The sequence below is a fragment of the Schistocerca americana genome, chromosome 1, assembly GCF_021461395.2.
Source record: "Schistocerca americana isolate TAMUIC-IGC-003095 chromosome 1, iqSchAmer2.1, whole genome shotgun sequence".
Taxonomy (NCBI): Eukaryota; Metazoa; Arthropoda; class Insecta; order Orthoptera; family Acrididae; genus Schistocerca; species Schistocerca americana.
In genome coordinates this window covers 368,712,014-368,732,093 of record NC_060119.1, presented here as the reverse complement: position 1 = coordinate 368,732,093, position 20,080 = coordinate 368,712,014, and the positions used below count along the sequence as shown (strand labels likewise).

Sequence of the window (20,080 nt, the reverse complement as noted above, 5' to 3'; positions counted from 1 at the left end):
GTAGCCTTATACAGAATCGAAGTAATAATATTTTCCCTCATATAAGAATTTGTATCATAATGAAATTATTATTTTTCGCATAAATCAAATTTTATCAAAGAAGTAACTTTAAAAATATTTACATATGGAGAGATGTCCTAGGTATTGCCTTAAAATGTTAGCTACAATTTCCAAAAACATCCATTTATAAACGACTGTCTTCAGTGAGAGCATAAAACCCTTGAAGGTAACAATGTTTGCAGAAAAAATGTGATACCACAAAGCAAAAGTTTAACGTAGTAGCGCTGACAGAGTGCACATAGGGCAGATGACGTCTTGCTGTGATTTCCCGGTTAATAGAAAGTCGGATGTGTGCAAGACAGATTTATACCTGGGTCTAATTAACAAGGAAATACAGCAAAATACAACATTTTTTGTTTCGACCTATAGCATAAGTATAGCGAAACGTTGGAATTATCACATGTTATCGTAAAGAAGAGACAATTTCATACATTATTTTATTAGAGAGAAGCGAATCACCACCTAGCACCCATACCGGCTGAAGGGGGCCTACAAGTGACGCTCCGAGACATAGAGTATCTGGTACCGAACTCAGAATAAGCTCATTCCGCAGCCGTACTGCGCATTACTACACTGAAGCGCCAAAGAAACTGGGATAGGCATGCGTTTTCAAATACAGAGACATGTAAACAGGCAGAATACGGCGCTGCGGTCGGCAACGCCTATGTAAAAGTATATAACGCAGTTGTTAGATCGGTTACTGCTGCTACGATGGCAGGTTATCAGGACTTAAGTGAGTTTGAACGCGGTGTTATACTCGGCGCACGAGCGATGGGACACAGCATCTCCGAGGCAGCGACGAAGTGGGGATTTTTCCATACGACCATTTTACGAGTGTACCGTGAATATCAGGAATCCGGTAAAACATCGAATCTCCGACATTGCTGCAGCCGGAAAAAGATCTGCAAGAACGGGATCAACGACGGATGAAGAGACTCGTTCAATGTGACAGAAGTGCAATCTTTCCGAAAATTGCTGCAGATTTCAATGCTGGCCCATACACTTGTGTACCTTCGATGCCACAAAGATCTATGCGTCGCCTGGGCCCAATAACACCGACATCGGACGGGTAATGGTTCAAATGGCTCGACGCACTACAGAACTTAACATCTGAGGTCATCAGTCCCCTAGACTTAGAACTACTTGAACCTAACAAACCTAAGGATCTCACACACATCCATGCCCGGGGAAGGATTCGAACCTGCGAGCGTAGCAGCAGCACGGTTCCCGACTGAAGCGCCTATAACCGCTCGACCACAGCGGCCGGATGGACTGGTAATGACTGGAAACATGTTGCCTGGTCGGAAGAGAGACGTTTCAAATTGTCTCGAACGGATGGACGTGTACAGGTATGGAGACTATCTCACGAATCCATGGAACCTTCATGTCAGCTGGAGACTGTGCAACGTGGTGGAAGCTCTGTAGTATGGGGCGTGTGCAGTTGGAATGATATGGGACACCTGATACGTCTAGATACCTTCTCGGACAGGTGACACGGATGTAAGCATTATTGCACTTTGCCTCCCGTGCCCGTTATCGGACACATTGGGGTCCACAAGTAATACGGGCTTCGAGCGAACGTGTGACGTCACACTAGTCGTCTTGTCCACCACACCTCGAGAACGCTCGGCTGCGTACAGGAACCTCAGGAAATTAATATGTAATTGAAAAGGCATCCACTAAAGACTTAACTTTGTCGTGTGCTATCAAGAGCTTGCATGTGATTGAAGGCGCAGTCAAGAATTATTAATAGTTACTCGCCTGTCTCCGGAGAAGGCTGCAGCGTCACGTGCTGTGACGTTCGCGCCATGATCGGTCTGTCTTGTGGGCATTGTGGAAACACACAGTACATGGAGCATGGATGTGTGTGATGTCCTTAGGTTAGTTAGGTTTAAGTAGTTTTAAGTTCTAGGGGACTGATGACCTCAGATGTTAAGTCCCATAGTTCTCAGAGCCATTTGAGCCAACACACAGTAACGTCACAGTAAACAAGCACAGTGGTGACAAAGGAAGACGCATCACATTGTGAATGATTTGAAGTCAGTTGCGCGTATACTATCAAGCAGTTCAGCCTGTCTTCACGAAATATCGCGATGGAAACTCACGGTAAGCCGACTGAAGCAGCGCCACTTGCAAAATGGTTCAAATGGCTCTGAGCACTATGGGACTTAACATCTGAGGTCATCAGTTCCCTAGACTTAGAACTACTTAAACCTAACTAACCTAAGGACATCACACACATCCTTGCAGCATACAACAGTCGATACTAAGTGTTCCAGAATGGTGCTAACTTTTAATAATCAGTACTTGGGGACCGGCGGCCAATTTCCGTGCCCTTACTATTGCTAGTCTATTGGAGTCTCGCAGAACATTAATTTATGTACATTACTTTATGGTCGGTACAAATGAAGCCCTAAGTGCTATCCCACATTGTTAGTTCTGGCTCTTGAACAATAAAGTTCGACGACCACGGCTATAAACGATTTTTTTAAGGCTACTGCAGCCCCACAACTCATAAAATTGCGGAGGTCTTTTTTTCATAGTGTTTGAGAATCTTACTCTGTGTACTTAGCACTTTTCGTACTGCTTTAATTTTTCTTCCTTATTGTCTAAATGGTTTCGAGAAATTTAGTGGGAGTTGTTATTAAACGTATTTTCTGGAATAATTTCAATGAAAAAATTCATTCCAATCGTAATTAACATATTTTAATGTTAAATTTTACATACAAATGTGTTAATTTCAACATGTTCTGATATGGAAGTAGCCAGACACGGATACACAAAATAAAATTTGCTTCGAACAGTTCTGGCAATCGACGTTGAAAGGATATTTCTACATTAAGTTTGAAATTGATGAAAAGATACCGATCAGTTTTTCACGATGTGGTGATGGAGTACAGTTTCATCCCTTGTTTTGTGATTTCAAGAGGAATTAATTTCGCCTGAGTACCTCAGGAGACGGCAAGTAACTCTTTATTTGCATCAGGCTTGCGTATCCAGCCAGCAAGAGTAAGAGTGGTAAACTTTCGCACAAAATTTCTCCTCTCTGCCTTCCGGTGTCAGTGCTTTCCTGCCAGAGACTTTTACAATAGCCGACCTTCAACATCTAACCGTGTTCGCGGAGACAGCTTGACGTAAAAGAAAGTCACGACTGCTCCCGAGTTCTTTCATGGCCTGCTGGAAACATTTCGTGGTATGAAACGGATCTCACGCTCGATACAAAATTCTCTTTTACTGGTAGAGAACGGCCAACAGAGCTATGCACAGAAGCTGTATCTGCAATGTCGGTACCTCATCGCTGACACTGGAGATTCTCACGCGCAAGGCGTCTGCAAAATAATGCTCAGAAAAGCAAGACGATTCTCGCATCTCATTGGACCCACACGAAATTGATACCCTTGCCCATGAAAACCTTTTAGCGTAATGCACACCTTCCATACTTCCTCAGAGCCGACTCCTGGAACCGCTATTAGCAGGGAGTGGGGAGTCTGTACAGAAGACGCTTCACGTACAGCAGAAAAAGAACTGAAAGTGTCCAAGAATGCAAGTAACTGATGGCCGTGAAATCATCACTTCCGTGGCAGTGCTAATATCGGACTGTTGGACACGTCAATCGTCAACAGACATCAAGGTGATACGAAGGTGTGAACGGCATTCCGATATTGTTGTTTGTTGTGGTTTACAGTCCTGAGACTGGTTTGATGCAGCTCTCCATGCTACCCTATGCTGTACAAGTTTCTTCATCTCCCAGTGCTTACTGCAACCTACATACTTCTGAATCTGCTTAGTGTATTCATCTCGTGGTCTCCCTCTACGATTTTTACCTTCCACGCTGCCCTCCAATGCTAAATTTGTGATCCCTTGATGCCTCAGAACATGTCCTACCAACCGGTCCCTTCTTCTCATCAAGTTGTGCCACAAACTCCTCTTCTCCCCAATTCTATTTAATACCTCCTCATTAGTTATGTGATCTACCCATCTAATCTTCAGCATTCTTCTGTAGCACCACATTTCGAAAGCTTCGATTCTCTTCTTGTCCAAACTATTTATCGTCCATGTTTCACTTCCATACATGGCTACACTCCATGCAAATACTTTCAGAAATGACTTCCTGACACTTAAATCTATACTCGATGTTAACAAATTGCTCTTCTACAGAAACGCTTTCCTTGCCATTGCCAGTCTACATTTTATATCCTCTCTACTTCGACCATCATCAGTTATTTTACTCCCCAAATAGCAAAACTCCTTTACTACTTTAAGTGTCTCATTTCCTAATCTAATTCCCTCAGCATCACCCGACTTAATTCGACTAAGAAGGGTCATTTCTTACAAAATGTTTCTTTTACTGTTAGTACTATTTACTGTTTCGACAATAAAGAAAACGTAACTGTTGTAGCAAAGAATTCCGCAAAATGTTCCCATCCACAAAAAATAAAAATAAAAAATATACCATCTTCATTCTCATACACAGGGATAGAAAAAATATGGATACCTCTTACTCGATACTTTTCAATCTATATTGTTACTCATATCATTACCTAATAGCAGGCATCGTACTGAATGATCCGAGTACTGATTCATTACATTTTTATCATTTACGGAAAATTTTGGGAACATGATTCAGTTCCAAATATTTCTACAACGGAGTGCGTGAATATCATCAGGGCAACAATCAGATGAGCGGTCTGGGTGCGAGCGACACAGTTGGTTCACGTGCAGTCCTTTATTTTCACAACACGACTTACTTATTTATGTTTGTATTTTTGTTTAAAACAGACGATGTTCCATAATCATTGAACCAGCAGACAGAATGGTTATCCAAGGAGTGCCTGACAATTGCACGGAGATCAGTGTCAGCCGAATGTTTATTTTTAACGGCAGGATGGTGGGCAGCTTGTTATCATGGTCACGTAACAAATCATCAGCGAACAGACAGGATAAAATATGGTTTTTGAGTGACTTTATGGAGGAAGAATGGGAATTTTATCTAATAACGCAATTACTTTTGAGTACTACTAAGCTGTGTTTCTGATAATCTGTCCTGTAATTTCGTATTACAAGATACAAACTTTTAAAAATTCTAGTAGGTGTTGAATATAAAAGCATACTTCATTTAATTCTTGTCTTATTCTATGCAAAACTCAAGAAACGACTGTATATAAATAAAGTTTACATACAAAGATGGAGATATTAGAGCCGAAAGAAAGAGTATATTCTATTCAATTCTATTCTATTCTTTTTATAAAAGATATGTATCGATACCTCGAAGTTTCTTTCGATACTACTTTTCGTTCGATACCATGCGCCTACTTGCAAATAGGGATCAATTTATATTAAAACATATCAATAAATACTAAGACACCACTTTACGTGATGAAGCTACAGTATGCACTACAATTGTAAGTCAGTGTTGTGTTTTTTTTTTTATTCTGAATATTTACGTTGTATGGTATACGTACACATTGCAGTATGATCTTAAGAAATTATTTTCACATGTAGCGGCAGTGACTAACAACGTTATCAGTCAATAATTCTGCTTTGTCATCCTGCACGCACCCACACTCACAGTGCCAACAACATTATAATATAAATAGCTTTCTACACCCATTTATTTTTGATGTATTTGTTATGTGTGTTATCAGTTTTACATTACGAACTTCATAAGGGAGATTGTGGGTAATGTGCACTCAAGCAGAAATTGTTATTCTGCAACGTTTGTAATAAGTAGCTGAAGACTAGCTTTATGGAAGGGTCCTATCATTTCTCTACTTTTACTATAGTATTTTTAAATGTTAATAAAGCAGTATGGTTCAGTTTAACTGGAAATATCACGAAGGTGCGATTGCGCACAATTCCCCAGCTCATGGGATAATTAGCCAAAGTTGTTGGGGAATTGTGTGCAAAAGATTGTATTACGAAACTGTGTGTTACTTTATTTGAAACTAAGTTGAATTATATTTTCTTATTGCTGTTAAGTGGTGTGATTTCATCATTTCTCACTGATGTTTCGTCTCCATCTAGTATGTATTATATTGCATTATTGTCGTTATTGAAAATTATTTTAACGTACGCTACGTAATTTTTTTACTAAGAAAAATGACACGTCACAAACTGCATGAGCATTCCGTGGCAAGAAGACGGTAGCCCCCTCTCCTCGTGTACACCGTCCCCCTGTAGAATGCCACAGTATAAACATTATTTGAGCGTTGTCTCTTCCCTTGTTTTTCCAACGACTGTGTTTGTGTCTGTGGAAGTGAGAGATACATTGGGTTATTAAATACCTTGAAATATAGTTTGGAAGTTATTGCTTAACAGCGTTTCAGTTATACAACACGCCACACAGTGCGTTTCTGCACGCAATATGTGATATTCAAAACGACATACGCAGATTTTCGATGTGTTTTTGAGAATGTGTCTGTGTTCGTAATTACCTCTAAATAGTTGTTGAATATACTCACACATATTTCACCGACGTAACTATTATGAACGTAATATTACGTTTAATTTGCAAAGTGCAACAATTCAAAAAATATTTTACCTTTTTACCTTTTATTACCTTGTTGATACTAAAGCGAAGGAGGAAATTACTGTTTAACAGCTCGATACTAAATACTGAAAGCATGTGAAACTGCTCACTGCCCGTAATTCATCTGTAATGTACTACATAATACAACGAAGTTCATCTATATAAAAATGTCAATCAGCCTACACCAAACAGGGAAAAGTTTCAGTATTCAGAAAATCGGATTAGATCGAATGTATTATTCAAATGTTTGGTAATATCCGTAATTCTAAATCAATATCTGTTGCTTCTTGTTCTTTAAAAACTCTTCACATTCAGCCCACATAAGCCTAAACAGTGTTACTATTTTTAATTCAAAAATTAGGAACTTAATTTTCACCTACAATGTAGGCGGTACAGCTGTGAGGCCCCCGACCACGCGAGGCCCGTAGCATGCATGTGACACTGGGATAAAGTGTCCCTGTGTATTATGCCGTATTTCGGTGCAGAAGTCAGATTTTACGCAGGGGGTAAGCATACCAAGTGACGGCCATACTCCTCAGGAGAGCCTGTAAAATGTCGTGCCGGTTACTGGTGCCACAGGGACTACTGTGCTGGCTGTTGCGTTGGTACTAGCGGAGATCAGGTGCGAGGGCGTGCTGTGCGGGCAGCCTAAGCAGGGTGCTGCAGGCGCTTATGTCTGTGCTCTTACCTCGTCCGGCGGGATGTAAGCACTCGGCCCGTGGATCGTCGGGTGCGGCACTGGTAACCCCCTCTCCTGCAACAAAGAACAGCGCAAGCCAGTTAAATACAAGAGCGCACTCAGAAACTGTCTATACTATATAGCATTTCAGGAAGTCCACTACACAGGGTGGTCTTGATGTAAGCAGCGAACCTGCTTAGACTTTAACAGGTGGATAAACAAAAATTTAAAGGCAAATAATTTGAGATGGGAGACGGGGAAAACCTGTAAGGCTATGTTACCAAAATAGCGGCATCGTCAGAAGCCGCCTCCTTCGATGCAGCTCTTAAATTTCAAATGGCTTGAGGGTCATGTGAACAATGAAACAGATAGGGAATTACACGAGGAAAAGAATGTTGCCTTTCATTTGATGTTTCTTATTTTTTGAGCAACGCTACCTCGTCTGACCATCCTTCAGCCACTGTACAGTAGTGAAACTTACCGCCGAATTCTATGAAACATCGTCCTTAAAGGCGCTTTACCTGCAGCAGTTAGACGAAGATGTGCTGCCGTCAGCAAGACATTGTCAGCACGATGATGCCGGGCTCCCGCTCCCCCACCCCCACCACACGTCTCCATTACGGGCTAACGGTCCGGGCATACCTGGATAGCCACGTTGTCAAGAGAGGCATAGGTCGTTGAGGTCCCCACGTTTATGGCCCATAGTGTTTCTGGAGACAGTTGAAGGCAGTTGTGTATGCAGATATGATGAGAAACCATGCACAACTCAGGGAGCGGATTGTTAATGCTTGTGCTCGCATTTCAGCTCGTGTGTTCAAAGCCAATGAGTAATGGGTGAAGGGGTTAACCAGCACATTACAATGTGCTCAATAACGCGTGGGACGCCATAAAAAGGTGCGTGCATGAGATTTGGTAAGACTATGTTCAAATGAAAGGTGCAGTATATTTCCTCGTGTAATTCTCTTTGCTATTCCATATGACCCCTTTCTACTTGAAAATTACGAGCTGCTTCCAAGGATGAGGCTTCCAATGAGGCCGACATAGTCGTAACAGAGTCAGAAGTTTTCCCCCTCTCTTCAGTCGGATGGTATTTCACTTTAAATTTCTGTTTATCCACATGCTTATATTCTAGATGGGTAGTACCCAGCCAATGGACCATTCTGTAGCCACGCAGCTGAACTGTCTGCCTCATTACAATTTGTTCCGTTTTATACGTACACGGAACGTGATATAAAAATACAGTCTCCACATTCAAGACTGTATTTTTATCTCAAATCTTGTAGTGGTTGCTATATCAGCCGCAGTGATGGAATGAAAGAAATCTTACATAGAATGTCCTAGCAAATTCCAGTATTCCCCAAAAATTAAGGCCCAGAACATTCCAGAAGAGAAATATGTTAAAACAAGAACAACTGCAGGAGACAGGGAACGAACCGGTAATCCGCTAGTCACGAACTTCTGTCGCTACATCACAATGGACGACCCACGGCACGAGGCACTACGTACCCAGCTAGCGGAAAAGTTTCGAGACTTCGTTAATAAAAAAATAAATGTTAAGAGGTGGCTTTAATACTTCAAGTTCTCTACGTAGTCTTCCCTCCGTCCCACAACCACCGCTTGAGTACAACGTACAGGACGTTCGTATATTGTATGAGACTGCGAGGAAAATCCTCCTTTGGCATGTCGTTCAACTTATACATTACATTGGCTTGAATGTCGGTTAAGTTGCCGAAGCACTGACCATTAACGTGCATTTCTGTGCTTTCTCGTTTTGTGGTAGGTTGGTATTGGTAACACCATTTTTGTCACCCGTAATGATTTTTTCCATAAATGAAGTGTCTCCATTTTGCATTTAAATCACGTCATGGCAGGCGTCCATGCATCATCACTTTTGTTCGGGAGTCAAGGTTTGCGGTACAGACTTCGCACACATTTGTGCCTTTTTTGAAATATTCTATGGAGTTTACGTAACACTTCATTTAGACGTGTTGCTCCATTGCGATTTGAGACACAATAACCTTAAATGCTAATGCGTCCACTGCTTAACACTGCTTCTCGCTACTGACTCTTTGAATTCACGCCTGTTATTCACAGTTGTTTCACTACTGACTGACTGAATACACAACTGTTGGTTTCGACTGTAACTTCAAGCTGCTACCGAAGTTACAGCTTTGACGTCGCTTATACGCCATGGAATGAAACCTTTTAGACTGACGGTGTACGCTGTTTAATATTTCCAAATATAACGCATGATAACACTGATATTGGCTGAAAATTCAACATAACCGAAATCAGTGAAGGTTCAAATGTCTCTAAGCACTATGAGACTTAACATCAGAGGTCATCAGTCCCCTAGACTTAGAACTACTTAAACCTAATTAACCTGAGGACATGACACACATCCGTGCCCGAGGCAGGATTCGAACCTGCGACCGTAGCAGCAGCGCGGTTCCGGACTGAAGCGCCTAGAACCGTTCGGCCACAGCGGCCGGCATCTGTGAAGGCCAATATAAAAATTTTCACACGAATACACCCACAGCTACACAAGAAACAAATGTGGCACATACAATGAACTTATTGTAACTCCCAAAAAGTGTCAACCCTTAGCTTAAGCAGCTTCTTGACAGCTGCAGCTCGTGACGTAATTATTCGAACGTCAAGCAAGTGTACGTTATAGTGACTACGTAACTCAAGCTCAATTAATTAACATACAATACACTAGCGAGCCGCCCAGGTTTCACACGGATAGAACTAAGTAGTATCTATAGCCAGAGGACTTGTTTATAAGATGCAGTAGGGAGCGAAGCAATGCATGTCGCTCTCGACGAGATCTACGTTGCTTGTCGCTTTCAAAATGAAGTTTCCAAATAGCGAATTATAGCCGGATGTTCTCGAGACGCAGCAAGTCTCGCTTCACGACCTTCATTGTATTCTTGAGACCGCATAGTCTTTTATGTTACAGCCATTATGGTGTATTGAGAAAGACTCCATCATATGTTAGGCATCTTCACTCGTACACAAGTGAAAAGTAGGTACCTAAGTCACAAAAGCAAGAAGCCAAATATAAATAAAATCTGTCGAAAGAAGCGAAGCAGTTTCGTTAAGATTTTAATACACAAAGCGACATCAGTGAATTTACTTGACTTGGATGTACGGATTTAATGTCAGTCTGGATTAGTGAAGGTAATATTGTGGTACTTAATTCTGTTCCTAAGGTAAACTTCCGAAAAATACTTGTGTCTCAGAGGTAAAAAGCTAACAGCTGTATCTATTGGTTCTTTTATGTACTACGCCGTGATGACCGTCTCACTGATCTGTCCAAAATACTAAGCTCACCAACACCTAAAACGTTAAATTAACTTTTTTTTTCGTGATCCGATTTTTATGCAATAAGGAGTATATGTTGTCCCAAGCCACGCTCAAGTTATCTGTGAAAACCCCACGAGGACTCGTTTAGTAGTTTTGGATATTACCGTGTTCAGAGTGACATACAAAATTTTTGAAAATAGTTTTCTTGTTTTCTGTAATACTCTCTACATCAACTGCAATCACCATTTGGCAATTTTTTTTATTGTACAGACAACGGTTTTAGAGTTTTATTATTAGTTTAAGTTTTCACCGAAAGGTCGCGGGATCGAATCCTTGTCTAACCACCGAAAATTTCAGTCTGTCTTTAATTTAGCTGTCATATCGGAATGACGCTAAGGTTTACCAGGAATGGTCGTGGTTCAGAGCCGGCGGTAAACTGGAGGCCCCGTTTCCTCGGCAAGACCACTGTGATAGATTACGGACACACATTCGCGGAAAGGGTGTTTAACTGAAAGACTTGCACCAGGACATTGGGCCACAAGGAATTTTATTATTATTTTATTATTCTGTAGAAAAGGGTTGTATAGCGTTATGACCACCGACTACTATCGATATAAACTCGTCTGGCGATAGCAGTGTTACATGGCTAGGAATGACTGCTAGTCGGACACAGGCGCGGTGCATGTAATATCAGTGAGTGTGTAGAATGGTGAAGGTGCGTGACCTTTGACCGAGGGCAGATTGTGAAGGTCCGGAGACTCAGCATAAGTATTTCGGAAACTACACGACTCGTCGAGTGTTCGACGAGTGCTGCGATGAGTGTCTTCAACAGTGGTGGAACCAAGGTGAAACCACGTCCACACGCCGTGTTGTTGGGCGGCCACCCCTCACTACAGATGTCGGACGTCGTAGGCTGGGCAGACTGGTGAAACAAGACAGGCGGCGAACTGTCACTGAACTCACATCAGACTTTAATGCTGGACGGAGTACGAGTATTTATCGACACACAGCGCACCGAACACTCCTAACGATGAGCCTCCGCAGCCGACGACCCATGCATATGCCAATGTCAACACCACGTCATGGGCAGCTACGACTGAAATGGGCACATAACCATCGGCACTAGACGTTGTCGCATTGGGAGAGCGTTGCATGGTCTAATGAATCCCGATACCTTCTTCCTCATGCCGATGGGAGAGCGCCAATCTGTCGTCTTCCGGCTGAACAGCTCCTTGACACCTATTCTGTGAGATGGAGACAAACTGGCGGCGGCTCCATTATGCTCTAGAGAACATTCACGTTGGCACCCATGGGCCCATTGTAGCTCGTGCAACGCACCGTGACGGCCAAAGAGTATCGTACACTGGTTGCAGACCGCGTACACCCCTTCATGACGATCATGTTTCCGGACGACATTGACGTTTTTCAGTTAGATAATGGGCCGTGTAGAAAGGCCTGAAGCGTGACGGAGTGGTTCGAGGAATATGGTATCGAGTTTCATTTGATGTGCTGCCCCCCCTCCCCCCCCCCCCCCCCCCCCCCAGCTCGCCATATCTGAACCCAATCGAATACATCTGGTATTTGATTGAACGTAGCGTCAGAGTTCATCGCCCCCTTCCCCAGAATTTACGGGAATTAAGTGTGTGTGTGTGTGTGTGTGTGTGTGTGTGTGTGTGTGTGTGTGTGTGTGAGCGCGCGCGCAGATATGGTGCCACCTCCCTTCAGCGACCTACCAAGGTCTCATTCCTTCCAAGCCACGATGTGTCGCCGCTGTTATCCGTGCCAAAGGTGGACATAGGGGCTATTAGGTCGGTGGTTAGAATGTTCCGGCTGATCAGTGTGTACATCAAAATAATGTTTGGAAGGTATTAATTCAATTGGTTACACATGCGGATTTTGTTCTGATAAACTGGACTACTATTGTTGGATGTTTTCGTAACTGAATTAGTACGTCAGACTATCATGCTTGAGATATTGGCTGTGGATGATGTATCGATCTGCTGAATCGTTGAGCTTTCTACAAAAAAAAGGACACTGATTGTTAATACCTGAAATTTTCTTCTGTTTGTTAATTTCGAAAAATTATAAACGTGTATTTTGGAAAATAATGGTTTTGTCGTTCCCTTAATCTCATACTGAAGATTTTCCTTTTATATTGCGCCAAATTTCCTCTGCTAATATGCCTGGGAACTAAACAAAAGTTGTGAAACAACATTATTCTGTACCCTAGTACCCTACCGCTACCTGCCCTTGCTTTACTAACTTTTCAACCACCTACACAATCCCAGAGACAGCACGCACAGGTAAGTCGCAAAACTATCGCAATATCAGCTCAGAATCTCATGCACACTAGTTGCTGACAAGATTAATACACAGAAGAATGAAAAAGAAAACAGAGGATCTGTTAGATAAGAGCTAGTTTCGTTTGAGGAAAGGTAAAATGAAAACAAGACTTATGAAAAATAAAGACACGTTCATAGGATTTGTCCACCTAGAAAAAGTGTTCTATTCGTAAAATGGTACAAAATGTTTGAAATTCCCAGGAAAATCGGTGTAAGCTATAAGGAAAGACTGGTAATATACAAAACTTACAGAACCAAAACTGAAAATAAAAACTGAAGACTAAGAACCAAGTGCTCGTATTAGGAATGGCTACAAGACAGGGATGTAGTCTTTCATCACTACTCCTCAATCATTACATCGAAGAAGTGATGACGGAAATAGAAGAAAAGTTCAATTGTGGAACTTACATTCAGGTTGAAAGGATATCAATGTTAAGATTATTGATGACATTGCTGTCTTCACTGTAAATGAGGAAGGAACGGAGGCATTGTCGAACGGAATGAACACAGACGAAGCAAGGAAGACATAAAAATCAGACTGGTACAGGATAAGGGCGCATTCCTCGCCAACACAGGTCTCCCAGTATCACTCATCAACCTTTATCTGAGGGAGAATTTTCTGAAACTGTACGTCTAGAGCACAGTATCGTACTGTAGTAAATCATGGACTGTGGGACAATCAAAAAGGATGAGAAGCGTTTGTAATACGGTGCTACCTAAAAAGAAAACTAGGTGGACGGGTAACGTAAGAACTAAGGAAGTTCTCTGAAGAACAGACGGGGAGTGGAACACGCAGAAAACATTAACAAGAAGAGTGGACACGAGGGTAGGACATGTGTAAAGACGTCATAAATAAGTTCCCTGGTACTCGAGGGAGCTGCAGAGACTAAAAACTGTAGGCGAAGACAGAGACTCGGGTATATTCAACAAATAACCTAGGACGTTGGGTCGAAGTGCTGCTCCGAGATGAGGTTCGCACAGGAGGGGAATTCGTGGCGAGTCGCAACGAATCAGTTATAAGATTGACGACAAAAAATAAGACAACTTGTTTTTGGTCGTCAGTAAAGGTAAAAGGTAACTAAAACCGAAAACTTGATTTGTATGTTGGTAACTTACATAATAAAAATGTGAAAACTGATGGGTATGAAAAGAAACACAAAACTTGAGATTATCTTATGTCGTAGTCGAATGCGTATGCTATGTTGCTCTGTTTCAAAGGAATCAATTTTCAATATGTGAAAAATATTTTAGAAAACCAAAGCGGTTTTATTCAGAAACTACTGACTAACTATCGTTCGAGAGCTTGTTATCAGTCAATGTTGAGAGAGAATTTTATCATATGTACCAGAACGTTTCTTCCAGCCGTTCTTCTGGAGACGTTCAGTCTTCACTCCAGGATTCATTTGGCAATGGAGGTGATGAGGAATCAACAACTACTTTTTTGGACGTATTGGTAACGGGAAATGTTGAAAACCTGGGCAGCAAGGTGAGTCGCAAAGTGGTAACAGTGAGCGTACTGAACAATCCTCCTTACGTAGTATACGAACAACGAAGTAGCACGCCGGAGCTACTAACTCAGTAACTGAAGCATTTTCGCCGGAATTGAGCTTTGTCGCCAGCACAGACTGTAATCTGGAAACGTGTATCGGGGCCCGCGTCCGTTACGGGACAATGCAGTATTGCAATTTAAACCGCGCTATGACGAACGTGGTAGCGCTTCTGTGAATGCTTGAAATTTTGGTAGCAGTGTGGTTCACATGCTGTGAAGGAGCGGAAGGAATTATCTTTATACTAGTGTGATGCATCCACTTGTCACCTGCACTGAATTATAATCCAGATATCTATGACTGTATCACTGAGAAATATCAGTTGCACTACAAAGACTGAACTGTACCTATTGAGCAGAAACTTGTTTACTGACAGTACCACTTCAGTATTTGTAGGCTTTATTGCGGTACTAGATTGCGAGATATTCTGAACTTACTCGTTCAATCATGAAACGCGAAGAGTTAGTGCTGGTCACACACATGTTTAACCCTTTTCATACGTGCAGTGCAGCTGCTTATTTCATTTAAGAATTTTCAGTATATGCAGGAGTATTTCTAACAAGAGAACCTCCCCATCGCACCTCCCTCAGACTTAGTTATAAGTTGGCACAGTGGATAGGCCTTGAAAAACTGAACACAGATCAATCGAGAAAACAGGAAGAAGTTGTGTGAAACTATGAAGAAATAAGCAAAATATACAAACTGAGTAGTCCATGTGCAAGATATGCCAATGAACGCCGTGGTCCCGTGGTTAGCGTGAGTAGCTGCGGAACGAGAGGTCCTTGGTTCAAGTCTTACTTCGAGTGAAAATTTTACTTTATTGATTTACCGCAAAAGCGTGCGACCGTGCGATTAGTAGACGCTTTTGCGGTGCGGTCGCAAAGCACAGACACTAAACTTATTACAGTGAACAGAGACGTCAGTGAACGAACGGACAGATCATAACTTTGCGAAAATAAATAAAGTAAAATTTTCACTCGAGGGAAGACTTGAACCAATGACCTCTCGTTCCGCAGCTGCTCACGCTAACCACGGGACCACGGCGTTCGTTGGCTCGTATTGTCCTTGATGTTGCCTATCTTGCACATGGACTACTCAGTTTGTATATTTTGCTTGTTTCTTCATAGTTCCACACAACTTCTTCCTGTTTTCTCGATTGACCTGTGTTCAGTTTTTCAAGGCCTATTCACTGTGCCAACTTATAACTAAATCTGAGGGGGGTGCGATGGGGAGGTTCCCTAGTAAGCATGTAGTGTTATTCTGGACTCACCATGTTACCTACATAGTTAACACTCTCAGATACGAATTGTTGCAGCCTATGTACTATCTAAAGGAGTATGTTTGATATAAATTATGTTGAGGTCTCGATTGAATTAAACTAACATATAACTGCACCACGCGCACGTCGTTTAGTAATGCGCGATGTACGGGTATAGGCATCGCCGTGGAATCTGCGAACAAATTCAATACCGCTACATAAAGAACGGCACTTACATATCCACGCAATCATCCTAATCTTCACGTGGGTCATGAAAGATGCTGCATTAGTTAAATGAAAATGAACGTTAAGTAAAGAATAATTTAAGCAACATGGAAAGAATGTGACTCGTAGAAGTATCTAAAATTTACAAGCTATAGTCTCATGTGCGAATCGAATATGCGATCCGTGGCTTCAGCACTGCAAGATGAAATATCTGGAGTGCGCTTTAAGGAACAATTGTTTGAATAAGAATGTTGACAGTGTCATCACATCCGAAACACAATGACACACCACAAAATGAAGTACTAGGAACCACCCTTTTGCTAGAAATCTCCATGTGATCGCTGAGGCATACCAAGCATGTGTGAAGTAGCCGCCCGCGCCAGCAGCAGCCGACAGCGAAACCACTTCTTCTCAGCCAGGATCCCAACATGCATACTACTATTTATATAGTAAGGAAGCTCAGAACATAACTGATAACATGACCCGATTTATCGTATATAATGAAAGCTCAGAACAAAGACGGTGTAAAAACGGAAGAAACTCTAAGAATGTTTTGGAGTGGCAAAGGAGATGGGGCACCCACTCTCAACAGCGTCTGAAGTATACCGCATATCACACACTAGTGGAAATGTGTACATTGTGAGTACAGGACTATCTATTGACAACACAATCACGTAACATAACCAGCATTGCAAAGTCGGGCCAATGAATAAATTAGCCGGGCCTGAATACGAGCAGAATGATACTGATGTCATACTAAAATTCAGCGATACACAAATGCTTCAGTTGTGTAGAGCTACCACCCACATTTATTCCAGCAAACCACTGGCATTACTACAATACAACAACATAGAGGAAAGTCTGAACAGAAACTGAGCGTGATTCCCTCCCCCCTCCTCGTTTCCCTGCCGTGAATTTCCATCTCAAGCAACAAACTGGAAACCGAATCAGTAACTGCCGCTGAAGACTCGTAGACAATATCGACGAGGGAACATGTAATCTCTGACCACAGTCTCGATTACAGTCGACCGTAAGTTGTACAGGGTGAAACTTCGCCAATTCCATCTACTCGTTCTTATGAAATTTCAGAAAAATAGCTGAACAACCTACAGCCGAAGATATCAAGAAGAAAGCTCACCATATAAATCTAAATGGGTACAGTTATTGTAACCTAAGTGCTAAGGTATCTATTTGCACCACCAATTTCAATTCCATTTCTTTTTTATATTGCCCAACGGGGACCACTTTACAGAAACTGCCCATCGTTTCTCTACAGAGGTGGATCAGTTGTAACTGACTTAACAGAATTCGTCTTACTCAGACGACGTAATATTACCTATGAGAGTGCAACGAGGCACGATTTAGCCCACCAGATTTTATTGGTTCAAGAGGGAGAAGAAAATCGTCCGTGTCATTTCCAAAACAACTGTCGTTCAAATCGCTTGAAGCATTTTGCGGAAACTTCAGATTCGTTTTGGCTATGGGGTCAGATGGGGGTTTCGAAGCACCTTTTCCTGAACGCTAGTCAAGAATCCCCCTCCCCCTTTCAATGACCCATCCATCTACAGGGTGTCCAGAAAAGGACTCGCTGATTTCAAAATTAAATATCTCGAAAACAAAGATCGATAGAGGAATGCAGTAAACGGTATGTTTATTGTGAAAGCTGTAAGAAGTTTATACAGCAGTTTGAAATAATAGTTACAAAAGCTGCTAACAGATGGCACTGTAATTGCCATACGTAATGCCTAGTATAAATAGTGATCCCTACTGAAACGTGAAAGGAGGTTAGCGTACCGAAGGAAGAGATTAAAACCATGTACTCCATTGGACAACGCGCTTTTCTGGTGCTAGAGTACCAGTACCACAGGTTAGAAGAGAGTCCTACGGCAACAAGGCGAAGTTTCCAAACACGATTTAATGTTCCAAAAGGACCCGATGCGAAAACCATTCGTACGCTCTTCGCAAAATTTCAACGAACAGGCAGCGTAACTGATGATCTAGTGGGGCATGTTGGCCGCAAGCAAACCGCAGTTACGCCTGAAAATATCGCCACAGTTTCTGAAATTATTCAGCGAAATCTAATGTCATCCGTCCGTAGAATTGCATCTGAGACTGGTTTGAAGCGTTCCAGCACCCAGAAAATACTGAGAAAGAGCCTACACATGTTTCCATTCAAAATTCATACGCACCAGGCCATACCCGTACGAGCTGTGCAACAAAGGGTTGCCTTTGGTAATCAGATGCTCACAATGATTGATAGTGAAGGATTTGATGTTGGCTGCATCTGGTTTACAGATGAAGCACACTTCCACCTGAATGGATACGTGAATAAGCAGAACTGGCGATTTTGGGTTTCGGAAAAGCCAGATTGGTGTGAAGCGAAACCCCTGTATTCTCCTAAAGTTACTGTGTGGGCTACAGTATGCAGCAGAGGCATTATTGGCCCTTTTTTAATTCGAGAAACTGTCACTGGTGCACGTTACGTTGCAATTTTGGAACAATTTGTCGCCACACAGCAAGCGTTAGAGGATCGACCAGGTACTGAATGGTTTATGCAAGATGGAGTCCGACCACATCGGACCGAACAAGTGTTTCGCTTTCTTGAGGAATATTTCGGGAATCGAGTCATTGCTTTGGAATATCCCAAATTTACTGGTGCAGGCATGGATTGACCTCCATATTCGCCGAATTTGACTCCCTGTGACTTTTTTTTGTGGGGCACAATGGGAGACATGGTCTACCCGAAGCATCCCGCCACGCTGGACAAGCTTGAGTCGGCGATCTCTGTGGCATGTGAATCCATTTCGGTTGAGACACTACGAAATGTGATGGCGAATTTCATTCATCGTTTGCACCACCTCTGTAGTGCCAATGGTGAACATTTTCAAAACATTGTGATGTGATTGTTTGCAAAGATTGTTTTCATACGATTATTTCACTTATGTATGCTGATATGAGCTGTACAGCGTACAACGCCATCTGTTAGCAGCTTTTGTAACTATTATTTCAAACTGCTGTATAAACTTCTTACAGCTTTCACAATAAACATACCGTTTACTGCATTCCTCTATCGATCTTTGTTTTCGAGATATTTAATTTTGAAATCAGGGAGCCCTTTTCTGGACACCTTGTATGAAAGCACTTCTAATCTCCGCGGGAGGAACAGACACAAACTGCACCAAATTTAGTAGGCATGTCCAGAAGTTCACACGACCGGAAGTGCCGCCTTCTCGGACCTTTGGAGTATAAAGGAAGACCTGAGAGCTGTAACTGATCATTCTTCCGTGGTAGCAGAAAGTGTGAACACGGATTCCTCCGAAATGCTAAACATCTCCCTGCTATTAGGGAGGAAAACGAAACCAACCGACGATCGCTTTGGTTTGTGATGATTAGTGGAGAAGCTGGGCACATTTGTTACTAACACTGGCAATAAACGACAACGGAAGTGCTATGCTCCATAACAAGAATAATTTAAATGTGTAAGAACATATAACGAAACCGTTTTGCAGTACCATTATAATAGTTAGAACCTGCGATAAAATGGGCTATGAAGATCAGTTAGAGAAGGGGCGATCTGTAATTTTAAAGGAGGAGATGTGTGAATCATTTAACTGTCATCAGTGTTGCAGATTCTCCAAGTTCGTGATTGTGCGACATGGGGTCAACACGAAGCTACCATTTCTCCTACATAGGAATGACACTTGACAGCAAGAAAAATACTGGAAAAAAGCAGCAAGGAAGCTTTCTAAGCCGTTACGTAGAAATATGAAAACCCTGTATATGAAGTGGAATTATCTGGCGTTAAAATGGATGTTCTAATGAAAGAGCTGCCTGGAATATTGCAATAGCTACGTGTAGACGACTATCACCTTTTGGATTTGGACATAACGCACAATAGTTCTGGAATTTTTAATAAAACGAAGATTTACGAGTAGCCAATATCAGGCCACGACTTCTGCTCGGAAGGAAACCTCCAGGGAAACAGCAATGTGACTGTGGAGAGCGATAAGGGAGTTGGAATAAACCATTTAACGTGGATGTCCTCCAATTGCAAATATATACAGAGCGCACAGAAACAGCCCTAGCCATACAATTCAATAAATAAACTGACAAACCATGTGTTAGTTAAGA

At 42.1% G+C, this 20,080-nt stretch overlaps 1 protein-coding gene across 1 annotated transcript in view; it reads right to left on the bottom strand.

Annotated features, from left to right (window-relative positions):
- Nucleotides 1–7,259: 7,259 nt before the first annotated feature.
- The window catches only part of LOC124551097, a 108,745-nt gene continuing 95,924 nt past the window's right edge, over nt 7,260–20,080 (bottom strand). Inside the window, exon 3 of the mRNA XM_047126070.1 lies at nt 7,260–7,343. Within this exon, the coding sequence (XP_046982026.1) occupies nt 7,260–7,343 (84 nt within the window). The remainder of the gene's footprint in view (nt 7,344–20,080) is intronic.